This window comes from Monodon monoceros, unplaced genomic scaffold (assembly GCF_005190385.1).
Source record: "Monodon monoceros isolate NGI ecotype Baffin Bay Population unplaced genomic scaffold, NGI_Narwhal_1 Super_Scaffold_12, whole genome shotgun sequence".
Classification (NCBI taxonomy): domain Eukaryota; kingdom Metazoa; phylum Chordata; class Mammalia; order Artiodactyla; family Monodontidae; genus Monodon; species Monodon monoceros.
In genome coordinates this window covers 164,941,843-164,968,451 of record NW_021703768.1, presented here as the reverse complement: position 1 = coordinate 164,968,451, position 26,609 = coordinate 164,941,843, and the positions used below count along the sequence as shown (strand labels likewise).

Sequence of the window (26,609 nt, the reverse complement as noted above, 5' to 3'; positions counted from 1 at the left end):
TTAATAATCTCACTGTCTACCTCCCCAACCTGAAAGTCAACCTCACAAGGGCAGGGATGTTTATCTGTCCCTGTGGCATCTCCAGCTTATAGTACAGGGCCAGGCATACTCAAGAAATGTTTGCTGAATGAATGCATGAATAGCTGTGGCTGCACTGGGTCCTGCAGGAGCTGGGATCTGTGATCTGTGTGGTCACCACTCACATTCTCATTATGTGTGGTGCTTGAAGGGCCACTGGAGACCAGAGCGGCCAGGATGGCTAACTTCCTGGGATGTGCAGCAAGGGGCTGGAAGGTTCTGGGAAGGCTGAGGGGATGGTGGTGGGAGAGCATTTCAGGTGCACCAGGCAGAGGGCACAGCATGGATAAAGGCCCGGTGCTCTGTGAGCTCTGAGATGGCAGGGACTGTCTCATACCCTGTCAATCCTTGATGTTTAGCTCAGCACGTGGCACACAGTAGTTGCTCATTAAATAATTACTAAATAAAGCAATGAATGGAAGGAAAGGAGGAAAGAAGGAAGGAAAGGAGGTGGGGGGAAAGGCAGGCCAGGTGGTCAGCTGAATCCAATTCTGGAGAGCTTAATAAGTGGAGCAAGAGGAAATCAAAAGACCAAGAAATTAGGTTCAACCGTATCTAACATGTAGATCTTTTTGACCTCTACAAAAGGCAATTTTCTGTGGCTCACTGGAATCCAAAAAGGCTCTCAGTCTCATTTATCCCAGGGAAATGCAAATCAAAGTCCCAATGAGATTCCACACCCACCAGGTTGGCTAAATGAGAGAGCTGACAGCACCAAGTGTGGGCAAGACCGTGGAGCAGTGGGAGCCTTGTACGTTGCTGGTGCGAGTAAACATTCTGGCTGCATCTTTGGGGCCAACCGCATGTAAATTCTATGTATGATCCAGAAGCTCCATTTCTGGTTTTAGACCCTGGAGAAAGTCAAGCCCAGGGGCCCCATGTTGGGGGTAGGGGATGCCGTGACAGCATTCTAAACCGCAGACAATCCAAATGTGCGTCAAATGGAAGATGTGTAAACAAATGATGGCATGGAGTGGAATATTCAACAGCAACGGAAAAGAATGACTGTCACTACCAGCATCAATACATGCTCATCTCATGGTGGACACGATTCTGGGTGACAGAGAGATGCATAGAATTTATCCCATCTGTTCAGTGTTAGAAACAGGCAAAAAAATTCTAGTGTTTAAGGATTCACGTACAGGTGGGAAAATCAGAGCAGCTAAGAAATGCTCCTTCCAGAAGTGGGGATTCTGATACCTCTAAGGTAGGGTTTTTCAAGTACTGTTGACAATAGGCGTCAGGTCATTCTCTGTGGTGAGGCTGCCCTGTGCGCTGCAGGGTGATGAACAGTGTCCCTGGTCCCCACCCTCTCGATGCCAGTAGCAACCCTCCACCTGTCCCAACTCACAACACCCAAACATGTCTGAAGACCTTGTTCCCACTTGTGAACCGAGCTCCAGAGGGAAGGGATGGGGGCGATCAAAGAGGTGCCTGTGGTCACGCTCAGTTTTGTTCTACTTCTTGGCTTGGGTGGTGCTTACGTGGGGGAGTGCACTTGATAAATGAATGGATCATACGTGTTCTGTGCACTTTTCTGAGGCCTGTTCTAGATCAGCTAATAAAAAGAACTCGGGAGGGGGTCCGGGGTATCAGCTGCTCTACCATGCTCTTGAAGAGAGAGGGCTTTTAGAAAGAAAATTATTATTATTTTTTCGGCCGCGCGGCATGTGGGATCTCAGTTCCCCAACCAGGGATCAAACCCGTGCCCCCTGCACTGGAAGTGTGGAGTCTTAACCACTGGACAGCCAGGGAAGCCCAGAAGAGGGAGGGCTTTGAGGAGAGATGTTTCAACTGTGAGATGGAGCAATGGGGATGGGGCAGGGGAACCAGAGCTCTGCAAACGCTCCATGGGGGCTGGTCTGAGCCCTGCCAGCGTCCTCTACAGTCCCAGGAGCTGCAGTGGTCCCCCTGGACCCTCCATGCCCATCCCCTCCCTGCCAGAGACAAAGCCTGCTCCAGTCTCCTAGAGCCAGCAGGGGGTTTGCGGATCCCTCTTGGGACGCCCCTTCCCCAAGCCTGGCTCCCTGGGTCCCTAGTTGAAACCAGGCAGCAGGAGATAACGGAGTGCAGCCTCAGCCCTGCCCTGGTACCAGTTTCCTTCAGGAGGCTTGTTCTAATTATTTCCTTCCATCTCCCCCATCGGGTCCCCAGGGGGCCTGGCAGGCCTGCGAAGGAAGGGAAAGTGCAAAGTAAGCTGAGGACGGGCTTGATTTATGGGACGTGCCAGCCTCGCCAAGGCTCCTAACCTACTTAGCGAGGGCAGCAGGGCCTGACTCCCAGAGGAAGATGGCTCGTGTGGGGGCTGATGGGGGTAGAGGAAGGAGCTGGGGAAGGAGATGCTGACACCAGTCCAGCCTCTGTGATGCCCTGGCCTGCTGGTGCCTTGGTTTCCCCTCTCAACCACGGCACACATTCATTCCTGCATGGCAGGACTTAAGGGGGGACATGAGCACAGAAGGTGTTTGATAAATGGTGACAGTTGAGGGAAGCAGCGGGAGATCTAGTGGGGGCAGAACTGGAATTCTGCCGTGTGACCCTGGACAGGTCACTAAACCTCCCTGAGCCTCAGTTTCCTCATCTGTCCAATGGGGATACCCCAAGCACCTGGGGTTGTGCCTGGGACACAGCAAGTGCTCAACTGACAGGGGCTATTAGCAGACCTTGGGCCCCCAAACGGAGAGCTTTTTAGCTTTCCCCAAAGCTCAAAGTTTAGGAGGTGCCTCTGAGTCAAAATAATCCTTTCTTTCAAAGCTTCGCCTCAAAACGAAAAGGTCCATGTGGTGAGACCTGACTGCAGAGGAGATGCCTCTGGGGCACCCTCTGTCTCAGTACCCCCCACATTCCATGCAGAGCTTGTACACCTCCACATCCTGCCAGACTCACTCCCCCCACCAGGGATTCCAGCACTTTTCAGCCCCTCTCGGCCACCTCTTCCCCACCAGGCACACAGAACCACAGTCGCAAGGAACATCCTTCCTCAAGAAGAGAATCAGAGCTTCCCCTCCCAACCAGTGGCTACAAGGGCTGTGCCCAGGGGTGCGCCCAACATTTATTCCACCCTAGCTATCAGCTTTTATGATGCAGGAGAAAGTGGCCCGTGACAGAGTAGCTGGGCTGGAAGGAACCTGCTGGGTGGGACTCACATTGTTTCGCGGTGCGTTGGGCTGCACGGGGTCCTCAGCCGCCAGGGCGATGCTGCTCATGGCAATGACCATGAGGATGCACATCTCAAAGTAGCGCAGGTTCAGGATGTAATGGCACAGACGGCGGAGGCTGTTGGGGACAGGTAGGCGTGCAGAGGTCCACTCAGACCACAGGCTATTGAGCCCCTTCCTCTGTAATCTCCTTATGTCACCTACCACTATCTGAGATCTCTAGCTCCCAAGGTCCCACACCCAACAGAGTAACAAGCTCCTTCATCTGGGGACCCTCCTGGGGCAGGGGAGCCCTCAGCGAGGGAAGATATCCACACCTCTGTTTATAAGTTCCCATCACTTCCAAACCACCCTCTTGGAACATCTTAACTCACAGGCTGAGTTGAAGAAATATTGTCCTTGATTCTGTAGGAGACGAAAAGCTTTTTATGCATAAGATGTCACATGGTCAAACAAAATTGGGAAATTCTGGGTTAAGTAGATTTCCTTTTTTTTTTTTTCAATTAGTTGAGTGACCTTAGGCAAGTTATTGTACCTCAGTGCCCTCATTGGTGAAATGACCATAACAACAGTGCCTAACTCACAAGAATGTGAGGATCAAAAGAGTTAATATAGGCCTGGTACATGGTAGGGGCTCCAAAAAAGTTAGTTACTTAAATTATGAATTGCAGGCCTTATCAGAGTCTTTAATATGCTAATGAGATAATAATGAAATAATTAACCTCAAGTGGAGCTAATAATGATAAATATGTCATGAGATTGCATGAATGGCTGCAGGGCTGAGTGGCTAAGAACAAGGATGCTGGAGTCAGTCTGTCTGGGCTCTCCCACTTGCTTGCTGTTTGACTTCGGGCAGGTGACTTCATCTCTCTGGACCTCAGTTTCTTCATCTGTCCAATGGGGATAAGCAAAGTACCAACCCCTATAGGGTTATTATGAGAAAATTTTTTTATTTGTAAAGTATTCAGAAGAGTGCCTGGTGCTAAGTGCCACATAAGAATTTCTTTATTAAAATAGATAATGTCTACCACATAAAAAAGTAAATGCACAGGGTGAGCTCCAAGAGGCAGGTTAGAGAAAGCAGTTTCCCCTGCAGCTTATTTGACATGATTCTCCTTTGCCAAGAAGCATTTTGAGGGACCAGGGTTTCAAAAAATACCCTTTGGAAAAATGCAATTCTAAAACAACCTCTGAGCCACCAAGACATACATGCGATAAACTTCTCCCCTAAATAATCCAGCCTCCTCAAGGATGCCCAAGACAGAGGGCCGTGAACTCAGAGATCATCTACCCAAAATCCAAATCCTTGTAGAGCAGAGCTCAGGGACCAGGGCTGCCATGTACAATTGTACAGGTTGTGCACTGCACAAGGCAGTCATTTCTAAGGGACACCTCTCACATCACAGACAGTGTAGATGGGGATATTTATGACAGTGGTTTTTAGTTGGTGGCAGGAGGGGGTCTTTTCCAACAAAATCAGTACTTTATGATAAGTTTCTATCTTATATGACTTAAGAAAGGGACATCATTTTTTTAATTTGCTCAAAGGTCTCCTATGGACTAACGGTCTTAGAGGCAACTCTCCCCCACTACCCTTTGTCTGGGTCTGCCCTCTGTCCTGACTTCCACTGCCCCAGTGGGAGCCCTGGGCCCCCTGCCCTGGCCATGGGCCATACTCACGGGTTGGTCGTAGAGAGGATAAACATGGAGCTGTAGGGGGGCATGGGCTTGGGGCCGTCTTCCCCGGGGTCGTCTTCCTCCTCCTCTTTCTTCTCTTCCTCCTTTTTTGGCAGTGGGTCTGGGTTGGCGTTTTTGTTCACTGTTGGGACAAGAACCAACACAGGGCTCCCTCCACGATTTCCCACAAACCTCTGGTCTCCTGCCTACTCTCCAGAGCAGGCAGTAAGCAGCTGACACAAAGTGCCTACTATGTGCCAGGCACCCTGTTATGCCATTTAATCCTCACCTGACCCTATGAGGTTGGTACTTTATGATCCCCACTTTACAGATGAGGAAACTGAGGCACAGAGAGGTGAAGTGGCTTGCCTGAGGTCACATGGCTGGGATGTGGCAAAGCTGGGATTTGAACCCGGGTAGCCTGGCCCCAGAGTGCTTGCTCTCAACCACTCTACAGCCTTGAGTCTGCTGGGACCCTCACGGGAAACTAACATAGACCTACCCCCCAGCCTATGATGACCTTTATATTGTCAGTTGGAGGCAGGCGGAGGCAAGAGCCCCACTTTACAGATGGGAATACTGAGCCCCTCCCATAGTCAAACTGCAGGGTTTCCCCCCATTAACACCCCTCTCCTGAGTGGGGTGAGGCACCATCCTCCTGAGCATTGATCCTGCAGCCTAGCCACTCTGTGGGTCCGTGGACAGGCTGAGCCTTGCTGAGCCTCAGTTTTTTCATCTGTGAAATGGGCACAATGACAAGATCTGCCTTGTAGGACTGTGGCAAGCATTTATAGAGCAAACTCATGGACAGCTTTTGCATAGAACTGGGCTACCATTATCATCTTAAAAATAATAAGCTCAGGGTAATTTCCGAATTCCTGGTGCTTCTCAGATCGTAATCTTACAAGGGGGAGTTTTGGGGGGGGTGCAAAAACAGCCAATCCCTCAAGGTCCTAGACCTGCACTGTCCAGCATCTGAAACGTGGTTAGTCCAAACTGTGGCATGCGGTGTAAAAACACGCCAGATTTCCAAGACTGAGTACGAGAAAAAGAATGTAAGGTAGCTCGTTAATAATTTAGAAGGTATTGATGACACATTGACATGTTAACACTTTGGATACAAATCAATAGTATTTTGGGTTAAATACGATTTAACTATTAAAGTTCAATTCACCTATTTCTTCTTTATTTTTGAAATCACTCCTTCCTTCCTTCCTTCCTCCCTCTTCCCTCCCTCCTTTTCTCCTTTCGTCCCTTCTTTCTTTCTTTTAACATGGCTACTACAAAGTTTAATAAATAAATTAATTATTTTGGCTGCACCACTTGGCTTGCGGGATCTTAGTTCCCCAACCGGGGATCGAATCCGTGCCCCCTGCAGTGGAAGCATGGAGTCCTAACCGCTGGACCGCCAGGGAACTCCCCTAGAAAGTTTAAAATTACATAGGCGGCCTGTGTCACATTTCTTTTGGACAGCGCCGGCCTAAAGAATCATCTGACTCCCCCAGATTTCCATCAGAGGAATCCGTTGACTCCTGAAATATGGTGGCCCCCTGGCTCCCCTGTGGGAATTTGGGATGCAGGAAATGTTGCTAACCTATTGTATACTTGCCAGGCATCGTATGCATATTATCTCATTTAATTCTCCCAGCAGCCCTGTGGGGGCAGGAACTATGTCTCTACCCATTTTCCAGATGAAGCAACTGAGGCCAGAGAGGTGGAGTCACTGTCCAGAGTCACCCAACTGAGCCTCTGAGGATTGAGCCCAGGAGGCCGGCTCACGTGTGAGATTGGAGCTCATACCTTGGACGATGGTGTGATTGAGGGGGCGCGGGCAGGCCGGGGGGATGTCCACCGTGGTGTGGTCGGGTTTCCTGGCAGTCTTAGCTGAGGTGGTCTGGGTGCTGCTGGGGTTGGTGACGATAAGGCTGTTCTCGGGGGTCTTGGGGGGGCCGGGGTTGGACGGGTTCCCCGGGTTGTTGGGTGTCCGGCGGCTGGAAGCATTCTGGGGGTTGGCGGCCGTGGCAGGTGGGGCAGGCGTGGGGCTGGGGTCGGTGCTGTTCGCCATCTTGGCCGGGCTCTGGGGCAGGCCGGCGTGGCCGAGGCTGTCGTGGGGACTGGCTGACTCCGCGGTGGCCAGCTTGTTGTTCTTCATGTTGTCAATATCCTCGGCCAGGGGTGGGTCTTGGCGGCCCAGGTCCTGCTGGATCGGCCGGGTGGTTGACAGGTTGGGGCCCGACACGGGGACCCCGGAGCCCTGGTTCTCTCTGTGGCAGGCAGGCCAATGAAAAAGAACCCATAAGTGAGTTAGAACATAGAGGGAATGTCTCCAGATCCTGCCTAAGATTCCACCATTCGAGGTACAAGTTGGCGGTCGAGGGGCCGTGTCCTGAAAACTCTCCGGTGCCTGGTCTGTTCTTGTTAGGGATCAAGACCCCGTGGGAGTGTAAGTGCCCACCCTCCCAGGTTTCAGTGTGGTGCTTCTCCTGCCAGGAGGGCTGCTTCCTAAGAGATGAGGCTACTCCTTCATGGAGAAATCAGAAGGGAAAAGAACTTTCTGCCAGAGCCCGCATGTCTCCAACCCAAACCTCCCTGACCCTGCCTATGTGTCTCCCATTAGCTCTGAGGCAGGACAGGGACACACAATGTTTCCAGGAGTGGCTAAAGCAGACACAGGGACACCACCTCTTTGGGGGTGGAATTGCCTCATGGATTTATCTTTTTGTTTTGTTTTTTGGCCACGCCATGTGGCTTGTGGGATCTTAGTTCCCTGACCAGGGATTGAACCCTGGTCCTCGGCAGTGAAAGCGTGGAGTCCTAACCATTGGACCGCCAGGGAACTCCCTGCCTCATGGCTTTAAAAATTCTTGTAGTAAGTATGCCCCTTCCCAATATTCCAGTTAGGGAAAGCAGGTCACATAGTACATTAACATAATAAAAAATAACAATAGAAATAATAACAGCAGACATTTCAGTAACACACTTGCCTTGTAATAACCCCTTCGTCCTTAGCCCTAAGAGGGATAATTACTAGCACCATTTTACAGATGAGAAAACTGAAGCTCAGAGAGGTTAAGTCTCTTGCCAAGGCTACACAGCCAGTAAATGAACAAGGTAATTTCTCACAGGGATACAAGTGTGGTGGGCAAAGCATTCCAGGCAGGGGGAACAGCCAGTGCAAAGGCCATGAGGTGGGGATAAGCTTGTTGAGTTTCAGGAGGCTGGTATGGCTGAAGGTGGAGAGTGGGAAAGATGAGTTGGGTAGGGGTTTGGTGACTCAAATAATTAACACCATGCAGATGGACATGAGGAGAAAAGAGTCTGAGCGCTCAGTGCATTTGGAGAAGGAGAGGAAAAAGTTAAAGGTCCTTGCTTAGCTTTTCCGACCTCAATGCCCACTGAGGCATCAGCTCCGCAAGGCAAGGGGTTTATTTTTGTCTGTCTTGTTCACAGCTGTGATTTCAGTGCCCAGAACAGGGACTGGCACATGGTAAATGCCTGGTCACTTCTTTTTTTTTTTTTTTTTTTTTTTGCGGTACGCGGGCCTCTCACTGCTGCGGCCTCTCCCTTTGTGGAGCACGGGCTCCGGATGCGCAGGCTCAGTGGCCATGGCTCACGGGCCCAGCCGCTCCGCGGCACGTGGGATCCTCCTGGACCGGGGTACGAACCCGCGTCCCCTGCATCGGCAGGCGGACTCTCAACCACTGCGCCACCAGGGAAGCCCACCTGGTCACTTCTTGTCAAATGATAAATGAGTGTCCCCATTTTTCAGATAAGGACACTGAGGCCCAGGAGAAGTCCCACAGGCCTAGACTTGCCATCAACCCCTGCCTTCTCCCATCTGCACACTCACGGCCAGCTTGTCAGAGACCCCCAGGAGCCCTGGCTCTGGTGAGGGTGGCTACAGGCCCTGCTCACTCTATGTCTTCGGCTGGTCCCAGCTCTGCCTGCCTGGGCATGGATCTGTGTGGACCTGACGCCCAGTTTGTTCTGTTTGCCTTCAGACACCCCTTCTGGACCCTCGATCTTCAGATAAGAGGCTCCATTCTTCCCCCATCCCTGGGCACTGGCCCTGGCAAAGTCTGTTTCCCGGAAACACCAGGACATCTGTAGTTTATAATCTCAACGACTCCTCTCTCCAGAGGGTTCTGCAGTCCAAGACTTACCCCTCTGGTTCTTCTTAAAGGCACCCCCCAATTCTGTATCCCATACCCTCCACACCTCCTCATAAGAGCTCACACATACTGAGTACTTGCTGTGTGCCAGCCTTGACACGTCAGCTCATCTAATCCTTAGAATAGCCACAGGGAGTGGGTAGTACTGTTATTCCCTTTTTACAGATGAGGAAACCAAGGCCCAGAAACATGAAGGGCCTTGCCCAAGGCCACACAGTCAGTTGCTGGCAGAGGCAGCTTGGACCCAGACCACATGGCTCCAGCACCCATACTAACCCCCACCTGACGCTGCAGCTCTCTTACTAAGCAGTTGGAGATCTCCCAGGAGGCTCAGCCCACAGCTGCTGGATGCAGGGAACCCTTGGCACTCACTGTAACCTCCAATAGTGTGAGCCAGCCTCTCTTCTATTTTGACTCATTAACTTCTGGGACAATCTTATGAGGCCTGAATTGTTACTGCTCCCATTACACAGATGAGGAAACTGAGGCCCGGAGAGGGTGAGTTAGGCATACTAGAAAATGGTTTAGTGGGACTTTCCTGGGGGTGCAGTGGATAAGACTCCACACTCCCAATGCAGGGGGCCTGGGTTCAATTCCTGGTCGGGGAACTAGATCCCACACGCATGCCGCAACTAAGAGTTTGCATGCCATAAATAAGGAACCCGTGAGCCACAACTAAGGAGACCACCTGCCGCAACTAAGGATCCCATGTGCCACAACTAAGGAGCCTCCCTGCTGCAACCAAATAAATAAATAAATAAATAAAAATTAAAAAAAGAAAATGGCTTTGTCAGGCTGTTGCCATCACACACTCACTCAAGAGACCAGAAGTGAGCAAAAGACAGCCCTCAGCTTGTATCCATTCATCGAACACCCAGGAGATTAGGTACAATCGCAGGAACCAAAGCCTCTGGACAGCACAGACTTGCTTCCTGAGGCCCAATCTGTAACCCTAAATCTACCTAGCACTTAAAAATTTAAAATAAGCTGGCCTCTGTAAATCAACTATACTTCAAGTAAAAAATAATAATAATTTAAAAAAAAGAGAAAAAGCTGGCCTCCCCTGGAGGCCCTTCCACTGGCTAAGTCACCAGTACCCTCTTTCTTGTTTTATTTTTGCATTTTAACTTGCAAAAGTCCATGGTGTTTTTAGCAAGCAGAAGAGAGATGAGGTAATTTATTTTCAGGCTTGTGTCCCTGAGGCCGCAGAGGGAGAAGGGCAGGTCCAGGCAAATGCCTCACTTCTCAGTCATGTGAGCAGGTCCTAGATTGACAGACTGACCTGGGTTTGAGTCTCACCAATGCCACTTACTAGCTGTGGGATCCTCTGTAGCTTGATTAACCTCCCCGAGCCTCAGTTTCCTCACCTTTATTTATTTATTTTTAAAATCTTAGTAGAGTTTGTTCAATTTTTAAAAAAATATTTATTTATTTGGTTGCACCAGGTCTTAGTTGCAGCAGGCAGGCTCCTTAGTTGCAGCTCGCAGGCTCCTTAGTTGTGGCATGTGAACTCTTAGTTGTAGCATGCATGTGGGCATCTAGCTCCCTGACCAGGCATTGAACCCAGGCCCCCTGCATTGGGAATGTGGAGTCTTATCCACTGCGCCACCAGGGAAGTCCCAGTTTCCTCATCTTTATTTTTTTTTTATTTTTTTTTTTTTTTCTCATCTTTAAATTGGGGATAATAGTAGTAGAACCTTCTCTATAACATAGAGACTAAAGTGAAGATCCCGGAACTTATTTGCTATGTGACCACCGGTGATTTACTCAGCCTGTTTCTCAGCCATAACATGGGGATGATAACCTCGCTGAGTTCCTGTGAAGAATAAATGTGTGAATGAGCTGAGAGCTGGAGCATTGCTTGCAGGCCTGGAAACCTAATGGAATTTGCTCTGTTGGATTTAGAACTTGCTGGGGACCAGAGACGTTTTATTCCTTCCAATTTCCCCCTTTTGGAATAGGAATGTCTATTTTTGTGCTTGTCCCACCTTTGTGTTTTGGAAGCAGATAGTTTGTTTTCTAGTTTTCAGGTCCACAGATGGAAGAAAATTTTGCCCCCAAATGGATCATAACCTAGAGTCTTACCAGTACTGGAGTTAGATGATGAGATCTGGAATTTCTGAGCTGATGAGGGGGTAGGACTTTTGGGGATGCTGAGATGGGGTGAATGTATTTTGTACATGTACATCAGATGAAAACCTGGCTGGGAATATTTTCTCATCATTTTGTATATTCTTTTAAGTAGAGCTCTACCAAAACGCAGGCTCAGTGAAGTGATCATTTCAAAGAGAATCGGAATCTTTTGGTCACCATCTAGAGAGACCGTACTAAATAACACAGCAGTTGAGATCACGGCGTACGTTTTGTTAGAGGGACAGCCTCACACGTGGACCAGGAGCCCCTTGTTCGGATGGAAAGGGGATCTGAGGGTCTCTGCTTTGTCTTGCTTTTGTTTCTTCTGCTGGCCCTGTTTGCAGCGGAGTTTTAACAAGCTCAGCCTGCAGAGGCCTAGCGTCAATCTCCAGGAAGTTTTATTTCCAAGTGTCTCCAAGGAGAACTCAAAAGCGGCAGAAAACTTTGAAGTCAGGCCCCCTTCCCCCTTCCCTCTTGGGGATCTGCCATCATCGGCCCAGAATAGGCAGCTGACTGCATAATGCCTGTCCTGCACTGCATCCCTTTGCCAGCGAATCACTTCAGCATCCCTCTGCCAAGGGCTATGGACATCTTGCCTGGGGCATGCTCAGGTCCCTAAATTCAGAGGATGCTGCTTGTGTCCCCACTATCCTTAGGACCTGCACATATTAACTCATTTAATCCCCACAACAATCACCATCTGAGGTGCTATCAGGATCAGGCCCATTTTACAGATGAGGAAGGTGATGCCCAGAGAGGCAAAGGCACTTGCCCGTTGTTATCCAGCTGGCAAAGGGCTGAGTTGGACTCTGGCCCTAGAGATCTTAAGCTACAGCACCACTCAGTGAAGAAAATGGGGCAATGGATGAGTTGGTGTGCATGGAATGGAGGTGCTGAGACTGGCTAAGGCAAATTGGGGGTGCTGTAAGAATCAGGGTATTAAAGGATGAAGCCTCTCCTCTCCACCCCTTGCTGGATAAACTGTGAGGCTCAGAAGTCCAGTATCTCTCTTATTGATCCTTTTGGGGAGTAGGTTGTCTTGGTGATGGGAGCAGGTGGAACTAGTATGCAAATAGCCGAGATATTAATTCTAGGGTGGTGCAGGCCCTGCAGGTCTCCTCAGTCAAACCTAGCAGGAGGCACTGCCCAGCTATCAGGGAGTGGTGGATGCCCTGCAATCCACAGATTTTTACTGGGAGTCAGAGAAAGCTCCATCCTCACTTTGGCGCCCCTGGGGTGACACTGGGCTCAGCTGCCTGGTGTGGGAGATCAGGGGTTAGCAACTGTTTAACGATACGAAACAGAGTGTGCTCCACCCCCTTTTTCCTGGGGTGAGCCAGTGAAAGCTTCGGGGGTGGGGGACATGTAAACCTAGGAAAACTGAAGCGGAAGAGATTAAGGCAGAAATGGTGGGGGAAGACAGGGGAAATAGAAAGAAAACAATTATATTTAGTATCAATGGTCTGGAGAATCAAAACACAGAGCGTGTCTAGGGAGAGGCCTAAGGAAGGACAAGAGGAGAAATGTGCGAGGCAGGGCTGTTAAGGGCCACTGGCTTTGTCATAATACAGAACTGAAATGTCTTTTTAGTATGTTATGTTCTTTTTTTTTTTTTTTTTTTTTTTTTGCATTATGCGGGCCTCTCACTGTTGTGGCCTCTCCCGTTGCGGAGCACAGGCTCCGGACGCGCAGGCTCAGCGGCCATGGCTCACGGGACCAGTCGCTCCGCGGCACGTGGGATCTTCCCGGACCGGGGCACAAACCTGTGTCCCCTGCATCGGCAGGCGGACTCTCAACCACTGCGCCACCAGGGAAGCCCTGACACATCTATTAATAAAGGAGTGAGCAGTACCCTCCTGGTGCAGATTTGGGGGTGGAAGTGGGGGAGGTCCTTTGTTCCTCTGGAGAGGAGGGGGAGCAGGGGCCACCTGTGGAATTCAGGAAAGCTGGGTTCTTATCACACTACTGCTATCAGCTGGCTGGCTGCCCTTGGGGAAATCCCTTTCCCTCTATGGGCCTCAGTTTCCCCATCTGTAAAAAGAAGGAGTTTGAATGGATAATCCAAAGGCTATGGATCTAAAGTTTTGTTTTCTAGTCTATGATGAAAGTGTCTTAAAAGTAATAGTGAAAATAATAATAGTAATAGCTAAAACTTATCGAATGCTTATTACTACTGCTACCGTGAAAAATAGTTAACATTTACTGAGTACTGAATAATAATAATATTCATACTAATAATAGCTAATACTGCATTCTTATTACAAGCCAGGCACCATTTAAAGCATTTTGCATGTATTAACTCATTTGAACCTTATACCTACCCTAGGAGGTAGGTAGCATTCTTATTCCCACTTTACAGATGGAGAAACGGAGGCCCAGAGAGAGGAAGTGACAGGCTGCAAGTCACACAGCTGGGAAGTGATGGGGCAGCAGTGTGACCTCTGGCTCCAGAATCCTTGCCCTTCACTACCAGGCTGAGCTGCCTTTCTGCCCCTGTCATCCTTCCTCCTTCAATGATAGGAGTAGATATAATACAAGGATGATAACAACAGTAATAGTAGTAGTATTAAAATAATAGCACCAGGAGACTTGCCTGGTGGTCCAGTGGTTAGGATTCCTCACTTCCACTGAGAGGGGTTGGATCCCTGGTCGGGGAACTAAGATCCAGCATGCCACGTGGCATGGCCTCCCCCCACAAAAAATAGCACCAGTGATCCACTGGTTCTTAATTATGGGAGTCCTGTGCTAAACACTTTATTCCACGTAAAATCCCTTCAGTGGCCTCCCATTTCCCTGGGAGGACTCAAGGCTCTGCTGACCTATTACACTCCCTTCAGTTTCTTTGTCTGCCCCTCTCTCCTCACCCTCCAAATGGCAAACTGGCCTCCTTCTGTTCTACCTTAGGGCCTTTACACATGCTGTTCTTAGCCTAGAACACTATTCCCTTCTCAGAAACAATGGTTTTCGGGGGGCTGTTGTGGAGCTACGTGGAGACCTAATGCCATAATAATTGGGGGCATTGTGGGCATTTAGGAAATGGGAGGCAGGTATATAAGTATCTTACCATGTGCAGGGCAGTCCCACCGAAGAAGAATTATCCTTTCTCCTTCATGACTCTCTAATGTCCCTCACACAGGTGAAAACTCTGCTTGTAATGATCTGAGTCTTTTGTTTCAACCTAACTCTGCTTCATGTATCAGCATAAAGTATTTTTTGCACGTTTTAAATATACATCACATCTTCCCAGGATGCAAGTACTGGACAAATTAAAGGAAGAGCAGACTCTATTTCGTACGGAACTTCACCATTTTGGAACATCTCACCACTGATGGTAACTCCCTCGTGTTATTCGAGTAGCTTGCATCTTGAGTCAGCTGGCATCTGTGCCTGTCTCATTCATTGTGATTTTGTGTATAGGTGTCTGCATCAGAATTGCTTCACTCTGTCTTCTAGGGTCTCATTACTCAAAGTGTGGTCCCTGGACCATCACTGGCTCCTTAGAAATGCAGAACCTCAGGCTGCACCTGAGACCTACTGAATTAGAATCTGTATTTTCACAAGATCCCTGGGGATTCGTGCACCCATTCAATTTTGAGAAGTGCTAGCTTAGTGCATATGGCATGTAACAGAAGCATTTAAACACATCATTAAAAATTAATATTGTGCTGATGTATGTAAATGAAATCATTATGTTGTACACCTTACACTTATACCGTGCTGCCCGTCAATTATACCTCAATAAAAGTGGGAGAAAAAAAAAGAATACCTAATGCCGAAAAAAGAAAACACAAAAAACTTACAAGAGGGTTTTTTTAAAAAAGAAAAAAAAATCAAAAGGATGCCCTAGTGGCGGGTGATATATAATAAAAGAAGAATAAGAGATCAACTATACTCCAATAAAAATTAAAAAAAAAAGAAGACTAAGAGGACGTTAATTAGTGAAAGAACGCATGTAAGTTGTTTGGGCTCCTAAATGTACAATCACTGTAGGATTTTCTAAGGAGTGTTACAAAATATTGTTATGAAGAACAGGGTGTCATTTCTGACTGGGTGAGGTGCTGGCCTGGAAGATGCAGCCCAAAGCCTTGAACGCTGCTCTTCATTCAATTCTGAGGGCCCAGAGTGGCTTTTCAGGTGAAAAATGATTGACTCAATGACAGCTAAAAAGGGTCTAAATTTCCCAAGCACTTATTATGTGTCAGCTGCTCTTTCAGGCCCTTTGCATATATTACATCATTTAATTCTAGCAATGACCAAATTAGATCCCACTATCTCCATTTTACAGATTGTGAAAACTGAGGCCCAGAGACATGAGGTCCCTGCCGAAGGCCACACAGCAAGCACATGGAAGAGCTGTATAATTCTGGGGGAAAGTTCTTGTGGAGTTTCCCTGAGGCGTACAAGGGCTTGATAGTTTGCAGCTTCTGGCGCCAGATGACCTGGGTTCAAGGCCACTTATTAGACGTGTTACCTTGGGCAAGTCAGCTCCAACTCTTAGCTTCCCCATCTGTGAAAAGGGGCCATGACAATGAGGGGGCTGTCAAGAAGCTGAAATAAGTGGCTCAGGAGGGTATCCAGGTATCCAGCATGCCACTTTGCCTCATCTTATCATTTCTACTATTGTCATCGCTTCCACTTACTTCCTCCTCCGGTGCCTGCGTTCCTTGTCCTCCCTGCGTGCGTCCCCGTCGTAGGCGGGCGGAGGGCCAAGCCGGTGCCGCCTCCTCCGCTCGCCGCCGTCTGGGCCCTCGCCTTCGCCGCCCCGGGCCGGCCGGCTGCCCTCACGGTGCCGGGACCTCCGATCGGCCTTGTCCTCTGGGCCCTCGTCGCCCGGCCTGCGGTGCGCCCGGTGCCTGCGGGGCTCCCCGTCGGCCCCCGTGCGCGGGGACCCGCTGCGGCTTTCCCGGCTGCACCCCTGCCGGTGGGCGTGCCTCCGGTGCGGGTCGCAGACTTTGCCCCGCTCCGCCTCGCCCTCCCAGAACCCCGGCTGCTCCAGGCCGCCCTCCCGGGCGTGGTGGTCCGACTCGCGGCCGTAAGGCCCCTCCCGGCTCAGCTCGGCCTCCTGGCTGCCCGCCCAGGGCCTCCGGGTGTCCAGGCCCACGGAGCCGCAGGGGTCCCGGGCCCGGTCGTGGTAGCGGGCCTGTTTTCTCAGGAAGTCCTCGGCTCGCTGCTGCCCGAGGCGCTGGTCCACCGTGGGCTCGGCCGCCCGGCTCTTATTGGTGTTGTTGTTGCGGTTCTCCTGGGGATCGACCACCAGCGGCCGGTCCAGGTGGGTCTTCATGTCGGGCCGTAGGTGCCGGGCGTAGGAGGCTTTCCAGCGCTCGTCCGGGTCCATCTCATTGTACAGCGCCTCCCGGCTGGCCAGCAGGTTCTGCTTCCGCATCTCGCTTGTCCGCTGCTCCCACACGGACTTGGTGGGCTTCTGGTTCTTCTGTTGTTCCTTCCTGCAACGGAAGGGCGCAGGGGTTAGGGCACTACTGGGCATTGTGGCCTGCATGGACCTCTCGGGCTAACAGGCATCTCAGCCCAGGTGGGCATCTCGGTCCAGTGGGTATCTCCACCCTGGTGGGTGTCTTGCCCCAGGTGGGCATTTCTGCCCAGGTGGGTACCTTGGCCCAGATGGGCATCTTGACCAAAGTGGGCATCTCTGTCAAGGTGGGTATCATGGCCTGGCTGGGTATCCCTGCCTAACTAGGTGTTTCAACCTGTGTGGAAAACTCAACCTGGCCGGATGTCTCGTCCTTACAGGCGTCTTGGCCCAGATGGGTGTCTTGTTCCAGTAAGGTATCCTGGCCTGGCTGGGCATTTCGGTCTAATGGGGGTCTCAGTCCAGGTGTATGTCCCCACTGACCTCTCTCTATTCCTCTTCAAATTTTAGCACATGGCCTCTGGGGGCTGTCCTGATGTTCAAAATATTTTAACCTCTGAGACAGCCAATCATAATGGATACTGACCTGGAGCAGGTTCTGGAAGCCCTGACATGGGCGCTTGGGAGCTTTGGACAGTGCCTGTCTATCCACTGGTGCAAAACACCAGTGGGGTCATGGCTGGGAGTGCTGGCTGGGCTGAAGCCCTGCCTGGAGCACACAGATGTTTCCAGGAGTTCTATGTGTATTGATAGTTTTATACAGACCATCAACTTTTATAGGCTTGCCTGTCTGAGCATGTACCTTCCTGGGCTCCCCTTCCACAGCCATCTCCTTGCACTTTGAGAAAGAAAGCCCCCTCCCCATTGTCCCATTATGCACCGTCCCACAGTATGCAAAATCCCAGGACTACCCAACAAAGGTGCAATTCAGAATATCTGTGTTAACGAATCTTTAATCAAGACACCTTAACTCTTACCACCTTAACACCTCTGATCCACCAGCAAATTCTGTCCACTCTGCCTTCATGATCTGTCTAGAATTCAGCTACATCCATGACTTGTTCAGTCACCACCCTGATCCAGCCCCCACTATCTCTTTTGCAGGGAACAATGCAGTCTTCTCCCCTGATAGCATCCAAAGGGTACCTGTGACCACCTGAGTCCCTATCCCTCCTCAGCTCAAGAACCCTCCATGTCTCCCACCTGGCTCAGAGCAAAATTCTAAGTCCTGCCTACAGCCCACAAGACCCTGCATGATCTGCTCATCACCTCTCTGCCCTCACCTCCCCCCACTCGCCCCCCTCACTCACTCTACTTCAGTCACACTGGCCTCCTTCGTGTTCCCTAAACACACCAGGCATGTTCCTGCCTTAGGGCCTTTGTACATGCTGATCCCATTGCCAGCGATGCTCTTCACTCAGACCCTCACAGAGCTCCTCCCTCACCTTCTTCGGGCTTTGTCACCTTCTCAGTGAAACCTTCCCTGACAACTTTACTTAAAATCGTAACTCTCACCACCCCTAGCCCTTCCTATAAACCTCAACCTCTTGTTAACGCTGTATTCCCATCAGCTAGAACAGTGCCTGGCACATAGTACCTGCTTATTAATTATTTCTTGAGTGAAAGTGGGTAGGAGGGCAGAAGCACCTCTTTCTAAAGCTCAACTCAATCAGGGACTGCTCCCTGCCCCCAAATTCTTGACTGGGAGGGTGCAGAGGTTGAGGACCCCAGAGAGCATACCGGTGTTGGGGGCACTTACACAGCTATGGACATGTTGGCTGCAGACAGAGGACTCACTTCTGCCACCTCCTTGGCTTTCTGGAGGGCGAGTTTCTGGTTGGCTGCCTCTTCTTCTTCTTGTTCATCCTAAAAGTCACATGTGATCCCTGTTCACAAAACATGAACTGGGCCTTGGGGCCTCACCTCTGACCCTATTGTTAACTAGGGGCAACATTTCAGATATTTACAAACAGGTGTGGCCTGGGTGTCAACCAAACAGAGCTGAAGCCCAGTGACTGGAAAGGATGCCCGTCAGTTAAGTATACTGCTATCCCCTTTATGTACAGGCTCAATATCTATCTCATTATTAACCCTATTTTAGCACACAGTCAGAAGAAAAGGAGAAAGACTCCCTTCCCTTCCCACAATGGAAATTTTTCTGTACCCTGTCTCAATGAACTGGAAATTAATGCAAAGATTTTCCTCTCACTCTACTTCCTGGGCCATTTAAGCTCTCTGAACCAAGACTTTTAAAGAACACTGACAAGCCCCCACGTGCAGAAAAATCTGGCATCCCACAGCCCATCCCATGCACTGCCAACAGCTTCCAGAAGGGGAATCAGGAGAGGAACTTATATTCTCAGCCAGTTAGGTTCAGAGAGGAGGAGGATGGGGGAAGATGTTTTAAAAATACACACAGAAAAAGACGTTTTGGGGCTTTATAAATCCTTCTTCAGCCTTCATGCAGGGCCTCATTCGTAAAACAGAAAAGCCAACAAAGAAAAAGCAAAGAAAAAGCAACAAGAAAGAAATGGCCAGAGATGAACCCGCCAATAAAAAAGGTCATGCGGTGGCAGGGCACCTCTCCCACCGTGCTGAGATGTCTGGGGCAAGAAGCAACCTTACCACCTCAGTAATGGTCAGATCAGGACACTGTCAGTGACAACACAGGGGTGGGACCCCGCTGGCCATCCTGCTCTCCCAAGGCCTCCCCTCCTCCTGGCATCACACCCAGCATTTCTCAGAGATGAGTCCCTGGACCACCTGCCTAAGAAACACTACAGGTGCAGATTCCCAGGTCTCCTGAAGAACCTGGGCTGGGCCCTGGAATCTGCATTTTCAATAAGCTCCCAGTTGAGTCTGAAACACGCTCAAGTTTAACCAACGTTGCATGTGGTTAGAAGCACAAGTTCTGGACCCATCTGGATTCAAATCTCAGCTCTTTCACTTTCTGCTTACCTTGGACGAGTCTCTTAACTTCTCTGTGCCTCACAATCTTCATCTAAAATTTCAACTCTCCTCGACTTTCCCCACTTCGTTTTTCTCTTTAGTACTTATCACCATCTGACAAGTTTCTTTCTCATCTATCTCTCCCCCTATAATATGAACGAGGGCAGGGATTCGTCTATTTTGTTCCCTGCCATGTCCCTGCCTCCTAGACCCCGTTCACAGTAGATTTTCAGTAAAGGCTTTTCCATTTTAATTTCAATTTTAATTGATTAGTTTATCTTTGGCCACACTGTGGCTTGTGGGATCTTAGTTCCGTGACCAGGGACTGAACCCAGGGCCCTGGCAGTGGGAGTGCCGAGTCCTAACCACTGGACCACCAGGGAATTCCCAAATGCTTTTCAATGAATGACAAAATCTGTAATATGGGGATCATAGAATTTGCCTCCTAGGTTTTCTGTGAGGGTTAAATGAGATAAAAACCTACTACTACTATATATAAAATAGATAAACAATAAGGTCCTACTGTATAGCACAGAGAACTATAGTCAATATCTTGTAATAAATTATAATGAAAAAAATATGAAAAAGAATTATATGTATGTATAACTGAATCACTTTGCTGTACACCAGAAACTAATACAAGATTATAAATCAACTATACGTCAATAAAAAAATTAAAAAAAACCCCAACCACATCGGGGGCTTAGTGGGGTCCCTGCCACATATTAAATGCCTGAGAAATGCTTGTGGAATAAATGAAGGAAAGAATGAGGGTCTGGAAGACACGTCACAGGAGATGAGCTTTCTCCTTCCCCTTCTCCCACCCTCCTGAGGTATCTCCTCTCCCATGATGGCCCCTGAGGATGGGGTCTTGGAACCTGGATGAGATCATGGCTGGAACAGCCCCTGAAGCACTGACGCCGGCCAGCTCCATGGTGGTCAGGACTGTGGCTGTATGCTTGGGGTGGCGGAGACTTCCATTTCCCCCAGTCGGAACTGGGCCCAGGAAAGTCTCTCCCTCCTGCCAAGGCTGGCAGATGGAGGGTTGGCAAAGTCTGCTCGGTTCAGTTCAGTTCCCTGAACATGGCCTGAACACCTCATGGCACTGGGGATGGGGCTGTGAAGCTGAGGCAGGTCCCAGGCCTGGACCTCTTAGGCTGAATGATTCTGCACACATTCTTTTAATGTGATGAGGCTGCTGGCGAAAGGCTTAGGTCAGACGACCGCTAGCTCCTAAGATGCCTTTGTTAAATTGCAAAAAGGTGCCCAGCTTCCTTCGTGCAGTGCACAACCTGTACAACCGTTCCCAGCTGCTCTGCTTGTGGGCTATCCCAGGGGTGTGAGCTGTGTTACTGAAAGCAATATTGCCCCCTCTGTGACTGGCTGAGGTGGACCTGAGTCCCAGGGAGTCGAAGGCTGCCCTACGGGGCATCTGGCACCAGGTTTTGTCCAGATAATCCAATATCACTGACCATGAATGAAAACTGTACTTCTCCTCACATGGATGGTTCTCACCACCCATCCCCTCAATTCCCTTCTGATCTCATTTCCTGTACTCTTCTCTCTTTTCTGTTCTTTGAGGGGTCACACCTCTGCTCTTTCAGTTCCTACATATGTGGTAAGGTCACAACCCTCCGGGCCCCAGTTTTCCCATCTGTGAAATGAGCATAACAGTAACTCCCTATCTCTTATGCTTTCTGGTGTCTGGCATACAAGAGGGGCAATCACATTTTCCTTGGTTGTTGTTCTTTTTATTTTTATCATTACCTGCTCAGCTGGGGCTCAAATGAAAGCTGGCAGGGCGTGTGGGTAGACAACTTAGGTTCTGGAACTTGCCAAGTCTGCATTTGAATCCTAGCCTTCCCTTTACCAGCTCTGTAAAATGTGGGCTCTAGGTCCGGGTGCCTGCTCATGCCAAGTGACTTACAAAGGCTCCCTTTATTGAGCACTTCCTGTGTGTCAAGAACTGTGCTGAGCACCTGACATGTATAGCATGATGCTCTAAACAGTAGCAAATATTATCATCCCATCTGAGGCCAGGGATTTTGCCTTTCTGAGCCTCAGTTCCCCCTTCCGCAAAAGGGAGATAACAGTAATGCCTGGAACCATGAGCACATATAATTCTTTACTGCTACCACTCAGCAATGAAGTCCAGCCAGCTCCCAAGCTCACAGGGACACACACTGAACCTCAGGACCTTGTCTGGGTTATTCTCCATCTGTCCCCTCCTTTCGGGTTTAGGGTGGTGACAGTGCCTGCTATCCTAGAGGCTGCCGCATTCCTTGGAGGTCCCTTGACACAGCCCACTCCTTATAAATGGGCACTCTGGTGGAGTTTGCCATCTGTTTCCTGTAGAAACCCTGCTGCCTTAGCCCCCCTCCTTTGCTGTAGAATCCACTTTATTATGGACAGTCTATTTTGGGGGTGGGGGAGGAGGTACTTTCTCCCTGGTACAGTGCATCCAGGGCGTATGCTCTGACCCTAGCCCCTACCCCCACCTGGCATGGTCCTGATCTGCCATGAGCAGGTGGTAACTTTGCCACAGCAACATTCTCCCACCAACTCCACCTTGGTGAGCTCCTGGGCGTTGGCCAAATTATCCACTGCGATGGCCAAGAACACGTTCAGGAGGGTGTCTGCGAACGTCGGAGTCAGGGAAAGCATCACCACTTGGACCTTGATATCTGGGACTCCTGAATCCCCCCCCTTGTGCCCCCCAATCTGCTCTCCCTGAGGCCCGGGCATGTCCCCATTTCCCCACACAGAGGATACAGTTCCCAAAGAGCGTCAGCACGATGAAGTAGATGGAGAACACCATGCCGCCCTGCACACCCCCCTGAGACTTGATGCCGTCGTACATGACCTCATTCCAGTCTTCGCCCGTCAGGATCTGAAAGGGGAGGGAGAAACACACAGCCAACCCCCTCTCAACCTTGGGCCCCTCGGAGATGCAGCTGTGGAGCCGGAACCTGCCGTGTGGGCCCCTCCTTGGCCCTTGTCTCTGGGTGGGGAGGGTCTCATCTGTTTGCAAGAGGAAAGGGCTGTCCCTGCATTGAGGGGCTCTCAGCCTGTTCTAGGAAAAAATGACCCTGCAGGAGTCACAATCTTTCTGTAACTCCATCTTTCCTGATGTGATAAGGGGATTTTGCTATAGGCTGAGTTGTACTCCCTAAATTCATATGTTGAAGCTCTAAACCCTTGTGTGATGGTATTTGGAGATGGGAGGGAATTAGGATTAGATGAAGACATGACAGTGGGGCCCTCATGAGGGGATTAGTGGCTTTATAAGAAAAGACACCAGAGAACTTGGTCTCTCTCTCTCTCCCTGCCATGTGAGAGAGAAGTGAGAAGGCGGCCGTCTGCAAGCCAGGAAGAGAGTCCTCACCAGGAACCAACCCTGCATGCACCCTGATTGTAGACCTCCAGCCTCCAGAACTGTGAGAAATAAATTTCTCTTGCCATATATTCACTGGTACTTCTGGACTGCTGTGTCTGGGGGTGGTGATGGTGGTGGTACTGGTGACCAGAGGAAGCCTCAGGTAAAGGAACACAGGTGCTGGCAAACAGAAGTTGTGCAGATGCATATGGGAAGGGCTATGTATGTAGCATCCACACAGTTGTTAAAAAATATCCAACTTCCCTCCTTTGTATTATTTCCATGAGGATAAAGTAAATGTGAAAGAACCCCCAAACATTAATCTGTTAATGCAGGGTTTTTTAGCCTTGGTACTACTGACATTTGGGACTTCCTCCCGTCCTGTGCACTGTAGGGTGTTGACCGGCATCCTTGGCCTCTACACATTAGATGCCAGTAACATCCCCCCACACCCCCAGTTGTGACAACCCAAAATGTTTTCAGATACTACTAGGTGACCTTGGGGGACAGACTCCCTCTTGGGCAAGAACCCTTGTGCTGAAGATATATGGATGGTGATTACTACTATTAATAATCATTTATGTGAGGGCTCAGAACTTCATGGATGGTTTCCCTTTCCAAGCCCCTGTCTAGGGGTCTCATTTAGAAATTACCTCTCCCCCAGGAGAACAGAGGAGTGAAGTCACATTTTCCATAAACTCTCTGTCCCCTAAAGAGACAGAACCCACATAGAAAGGCTCTGGAAGTCCCAGCTAGGCCAGTTCCAAACCTCCGGGCATGTGCCTACATGGGTACAGAAGTTGGTTTGGGGAGACCACCCAGGGTCAATCTGTTTGCCTTGGAATATGGGATCGGGGTGTCTTCCAATCTGGGGGAGGATGGTGTATTATCCATGTCTATTACTTTCTATATTCTGATGCTTTGACATATGTGGGAGGCCTTGTTGACCCTGGAGGGAGTCAGGACTAGCTAATTCTTAGAGATAGTAACCACCTTGCCTGTGAACGTGCTTTTCAAATGCAAACCAACCAATTCAGAGCCCACACTCCCAACCACTTCCACTACTGGGCTCTTACAATCAGGGCCAACCTTCTCCTGTCAGAATCAGCCCAGGGTCAGGTACCAGACAACTCAGGACAGCTCCAGGGCCTGATGAAATTATTTAAACTAGCCAATCCTAAGCCTGCTTAACGTGCCTTGCCCATTTCTTCCTGTGGAAACCACAGTTAAGGCTCCTGCCCACGTTCCCCGCTCCCTCTGCCTCCTGACGAACTCTGATGCTTCCCTGTATGTCCCTGCATTCATGGGGCTGGCTGAAGGTTGTACCTGAAATACCGTCATTATTGCTGCTGGAAAGGTGTCGAAGTTGGTAGGAGGAGTCCCTTCATCAAAATTAAACCTGCAGAGAGGACACAGACATTTCATGTTGGTCCCACCTCAGGTGTCCTGAGGGCTTGGCTCAGTACCTTGCATCCAGGGCAGTATCTCTGTCCCCTAAAAGGACACCCTGCGTGGTACCCCAGGCCCCACCCATCTGGGTGAGTGCACTGGGCATCCAGGCCACGAGGAGGGCAGACTGTGTGATGCAGGCGGGCCTGGGTCTCTGGAGGCACTGAGCGAGGTGCCTGGGGGCGGGAGGCCCTGGGCTGGACCCCGGGGAAGCAGACGTCAGAGAATCCACTGAGCACTCACTGTCCACCAAAGAGCTGCATTCCCAGAAGGGCAAAGACGACGATGAACAGGAAAAGGAGGAACAACAGGCTGATAATGGATTTCATGGAGTTGAGAAGAGAGACGACCAGGTTCCTGAGAGATGCCCAGTACCTGCCAACAGAGGCCAGGGTTTGGGGGGGGGTGTCAGGCTGGGCCAGGGCGGCAACAGCTAAGCCCACCTTCCCAACATGGTGGAGGTGGCCCCCCCCGGCCCCCACCCCCATTCCCATCGGGATGCCAGGGAACCCCAAAGACTTACTTTGTGACTTTGAAAATACGCAATAACCTGAGGGCTCGTAACACACTGATTCCAAAGGATGTGCCAGGTTTTATGACGGCCCAGATGACCTCGAAGATGCTCCCGATGATGACCTAGAACAGAGGACCCGGTCTTATGTCCAGGCTCCTTGCAAACGTGCCCTGAGTCTGAATCTTGCAGGAACCCAATCCAACTCCCACCCTCAAATAGAATCAGGGTGCGGGTCTCAGACCCCTCTCATCCCTTCTCTTTTTTAACTTATTAAGAGCTGATGAGCACAAAGAATTCATGAAACACATAATTACAAAGCGAATGCCCACGGAACCACCACCTATGTCGAGAAATAAGACATGTCAGCAGCCTGAAAGCCTCCAGGGACCCCTAGACATTAGCCACCACCTTGAATTTTATGCTAACCATTTCCTTTAACCATTTGCATTTAAAAAATTGAGGCGGAATTCACATAACATAAAATTAACCAGAAAGGTTAACTCAAAATAGTGCACAATGCAGTGGCCTTTAGTACATTCACCAGGTTGTATAACCATCACCCCCCTCTAGTTCCGAAACATTTCCATCACCCCTCAAGAAGACCCCGGACCCATTAGCAGCCACTTCCCATCCCCCTCTTCCCAGCCCCTGGCAACCACTAATCTCCTTTCTGTCACTGGAGATTTGCCTGTTCTGGACATTTCATATAAATGGAATTATGTAATATGTGACCTTTTATTTTACGTCTGGCTTCTTTCGCTTATCATAATGTTTTCGAGGTCTCTGCCTTTTGAAAGCGTTCAAGGATCCTCCGTAATCCGTATAGCTTAGTTTTACCCATCTGAACTTTCACGAGCAGAAGCATGCTGTATGGACTGGTTTTGTCAGTGCCTTGCTTCCTTCTGTGCAGTATTATGTAGCTGATGGGTGTGGCTGTTTTTGCTTGCCTCTCATTGGTGCAGAGAATTTCATTATGTGGCTAGGCCACAACTTTATCCACTCTATTGCAAAGGAATATTTGGGTCGTTTGGTCTGGGACTAGCGAGGCTGCTCAGGACATTCTTGTATGTGTCTCCTGGGCATCTGTGTGAGTTTCTCTAGGGTGAATCCCTAGCAGTGGAATCGCCAGGTCAATCCTACTTTCCAAAAAGGGTCCACAAATTTCCCCTCCCAACTAGCAGTGGTTGAGGAGGGCTCTAGGGGCTCTGTATCCTTGCTGAAGTTGGGATTGTCCTTTCATTCCTTTTGCATTCAGCAGAGTCTCTCATATCCAGGGGTGATCCTACTTCTCTCTTTTGGATGTCCCCAGGTGTCAGCCCTTTTAAGCTAGAGCTGGAGAACTGAAATCCTTAGAAACCAGACCACTTACCCCACAATCAAAACAGTTGAAGGAAGAGTGGAAGTAAGGCCGCGTCCCAAGCCCGTACATTTTTATAAACATTTCGGACATAAAGAGTCCTAAGAAAATGAATTCTGCATAGTCTAGAAGGGAGAGGGGGGAAAACAGAGGAGGTTAGATCTGTGGGGGGGAGGTTCCAGATGGCTCTGACATTCCTGTTAATTGCAACCCTGGCTGGTGGGTTCCTGGGTGCTTACTATGTATTTTTTAAAAAGTTAATTAATTAATTAAAAAAAATTTAAATGGAAGTATAGTTGATTTATAATGTTTCAGGTATACAGCAAAGTGATTTAGTTATATATACATATATATATATTCTTTTTCATATTCTTTTCC

At 49.7% G+C, this 26,609-nt stretch overlaps 1 protein-coding gene across 1 annotated transcript in view; it reads right to left on the bottom strand.

Moving 5' to 3' along the window:
- The window catches only part of CACNA1A (calcium voltage-gated channel subunit alpha1 A), a 316,609-nt gene that overhangs the window by 62,330 nt on the left and 227,670 nt on the right, over nucleotides 1–26,609 (bottom strand). The window contains exons 13-23 of the mRNA XM_029216768.1: nucleotides 26,244–26,356; nucleotides 24,884–24,996; nucleotides 24,604–24,735; nucleotides 24,238–24,310; nucleotides 22,308–22,425; nucleotides 22,104–22,171; nucleotides 18,346–18,452; nucleotides 15,859–16,662; nucleotides 6,714–7,177; nucleotides 4,917–5,055; nucleotides 3,225–3,354 (exon numbers count right to left, since the gene is read on the bottom strand). Coding sequence (XP_029072601.1) covers nucleotides 3,225–3,354; nucleotides 4,917–5,055; nucleotides 6,714–7,177; nucleotides 15,859–16,662; nucleotides 18,346–18,452; nucleotides 22,104–22,171; nucleotides 22,308–22,425; nucleotides 24,238–24,310; nucleotides 24,604–24,735; nucleotides 24,884–24,996; nucleotides 26,244–26,356 — 2,261 coding nt within the window. The remainder of the gene's footprint in view (nucleotides 1–3,224; nucleotides 3,355–4,916; nucleotides 5,056–6,713; nucleotides 7,178–15,858; nucleotides 16,663–18,345; nucleotides 18,453–22,103; nucleotides 22,172–22,307; nucleotides 22,426–24,237; nucleotides 24,311–24,603; nucleotides 24,736–24,883; nucleotides 24,997–26,243; nucleotides 26,357–26,609) is intronic.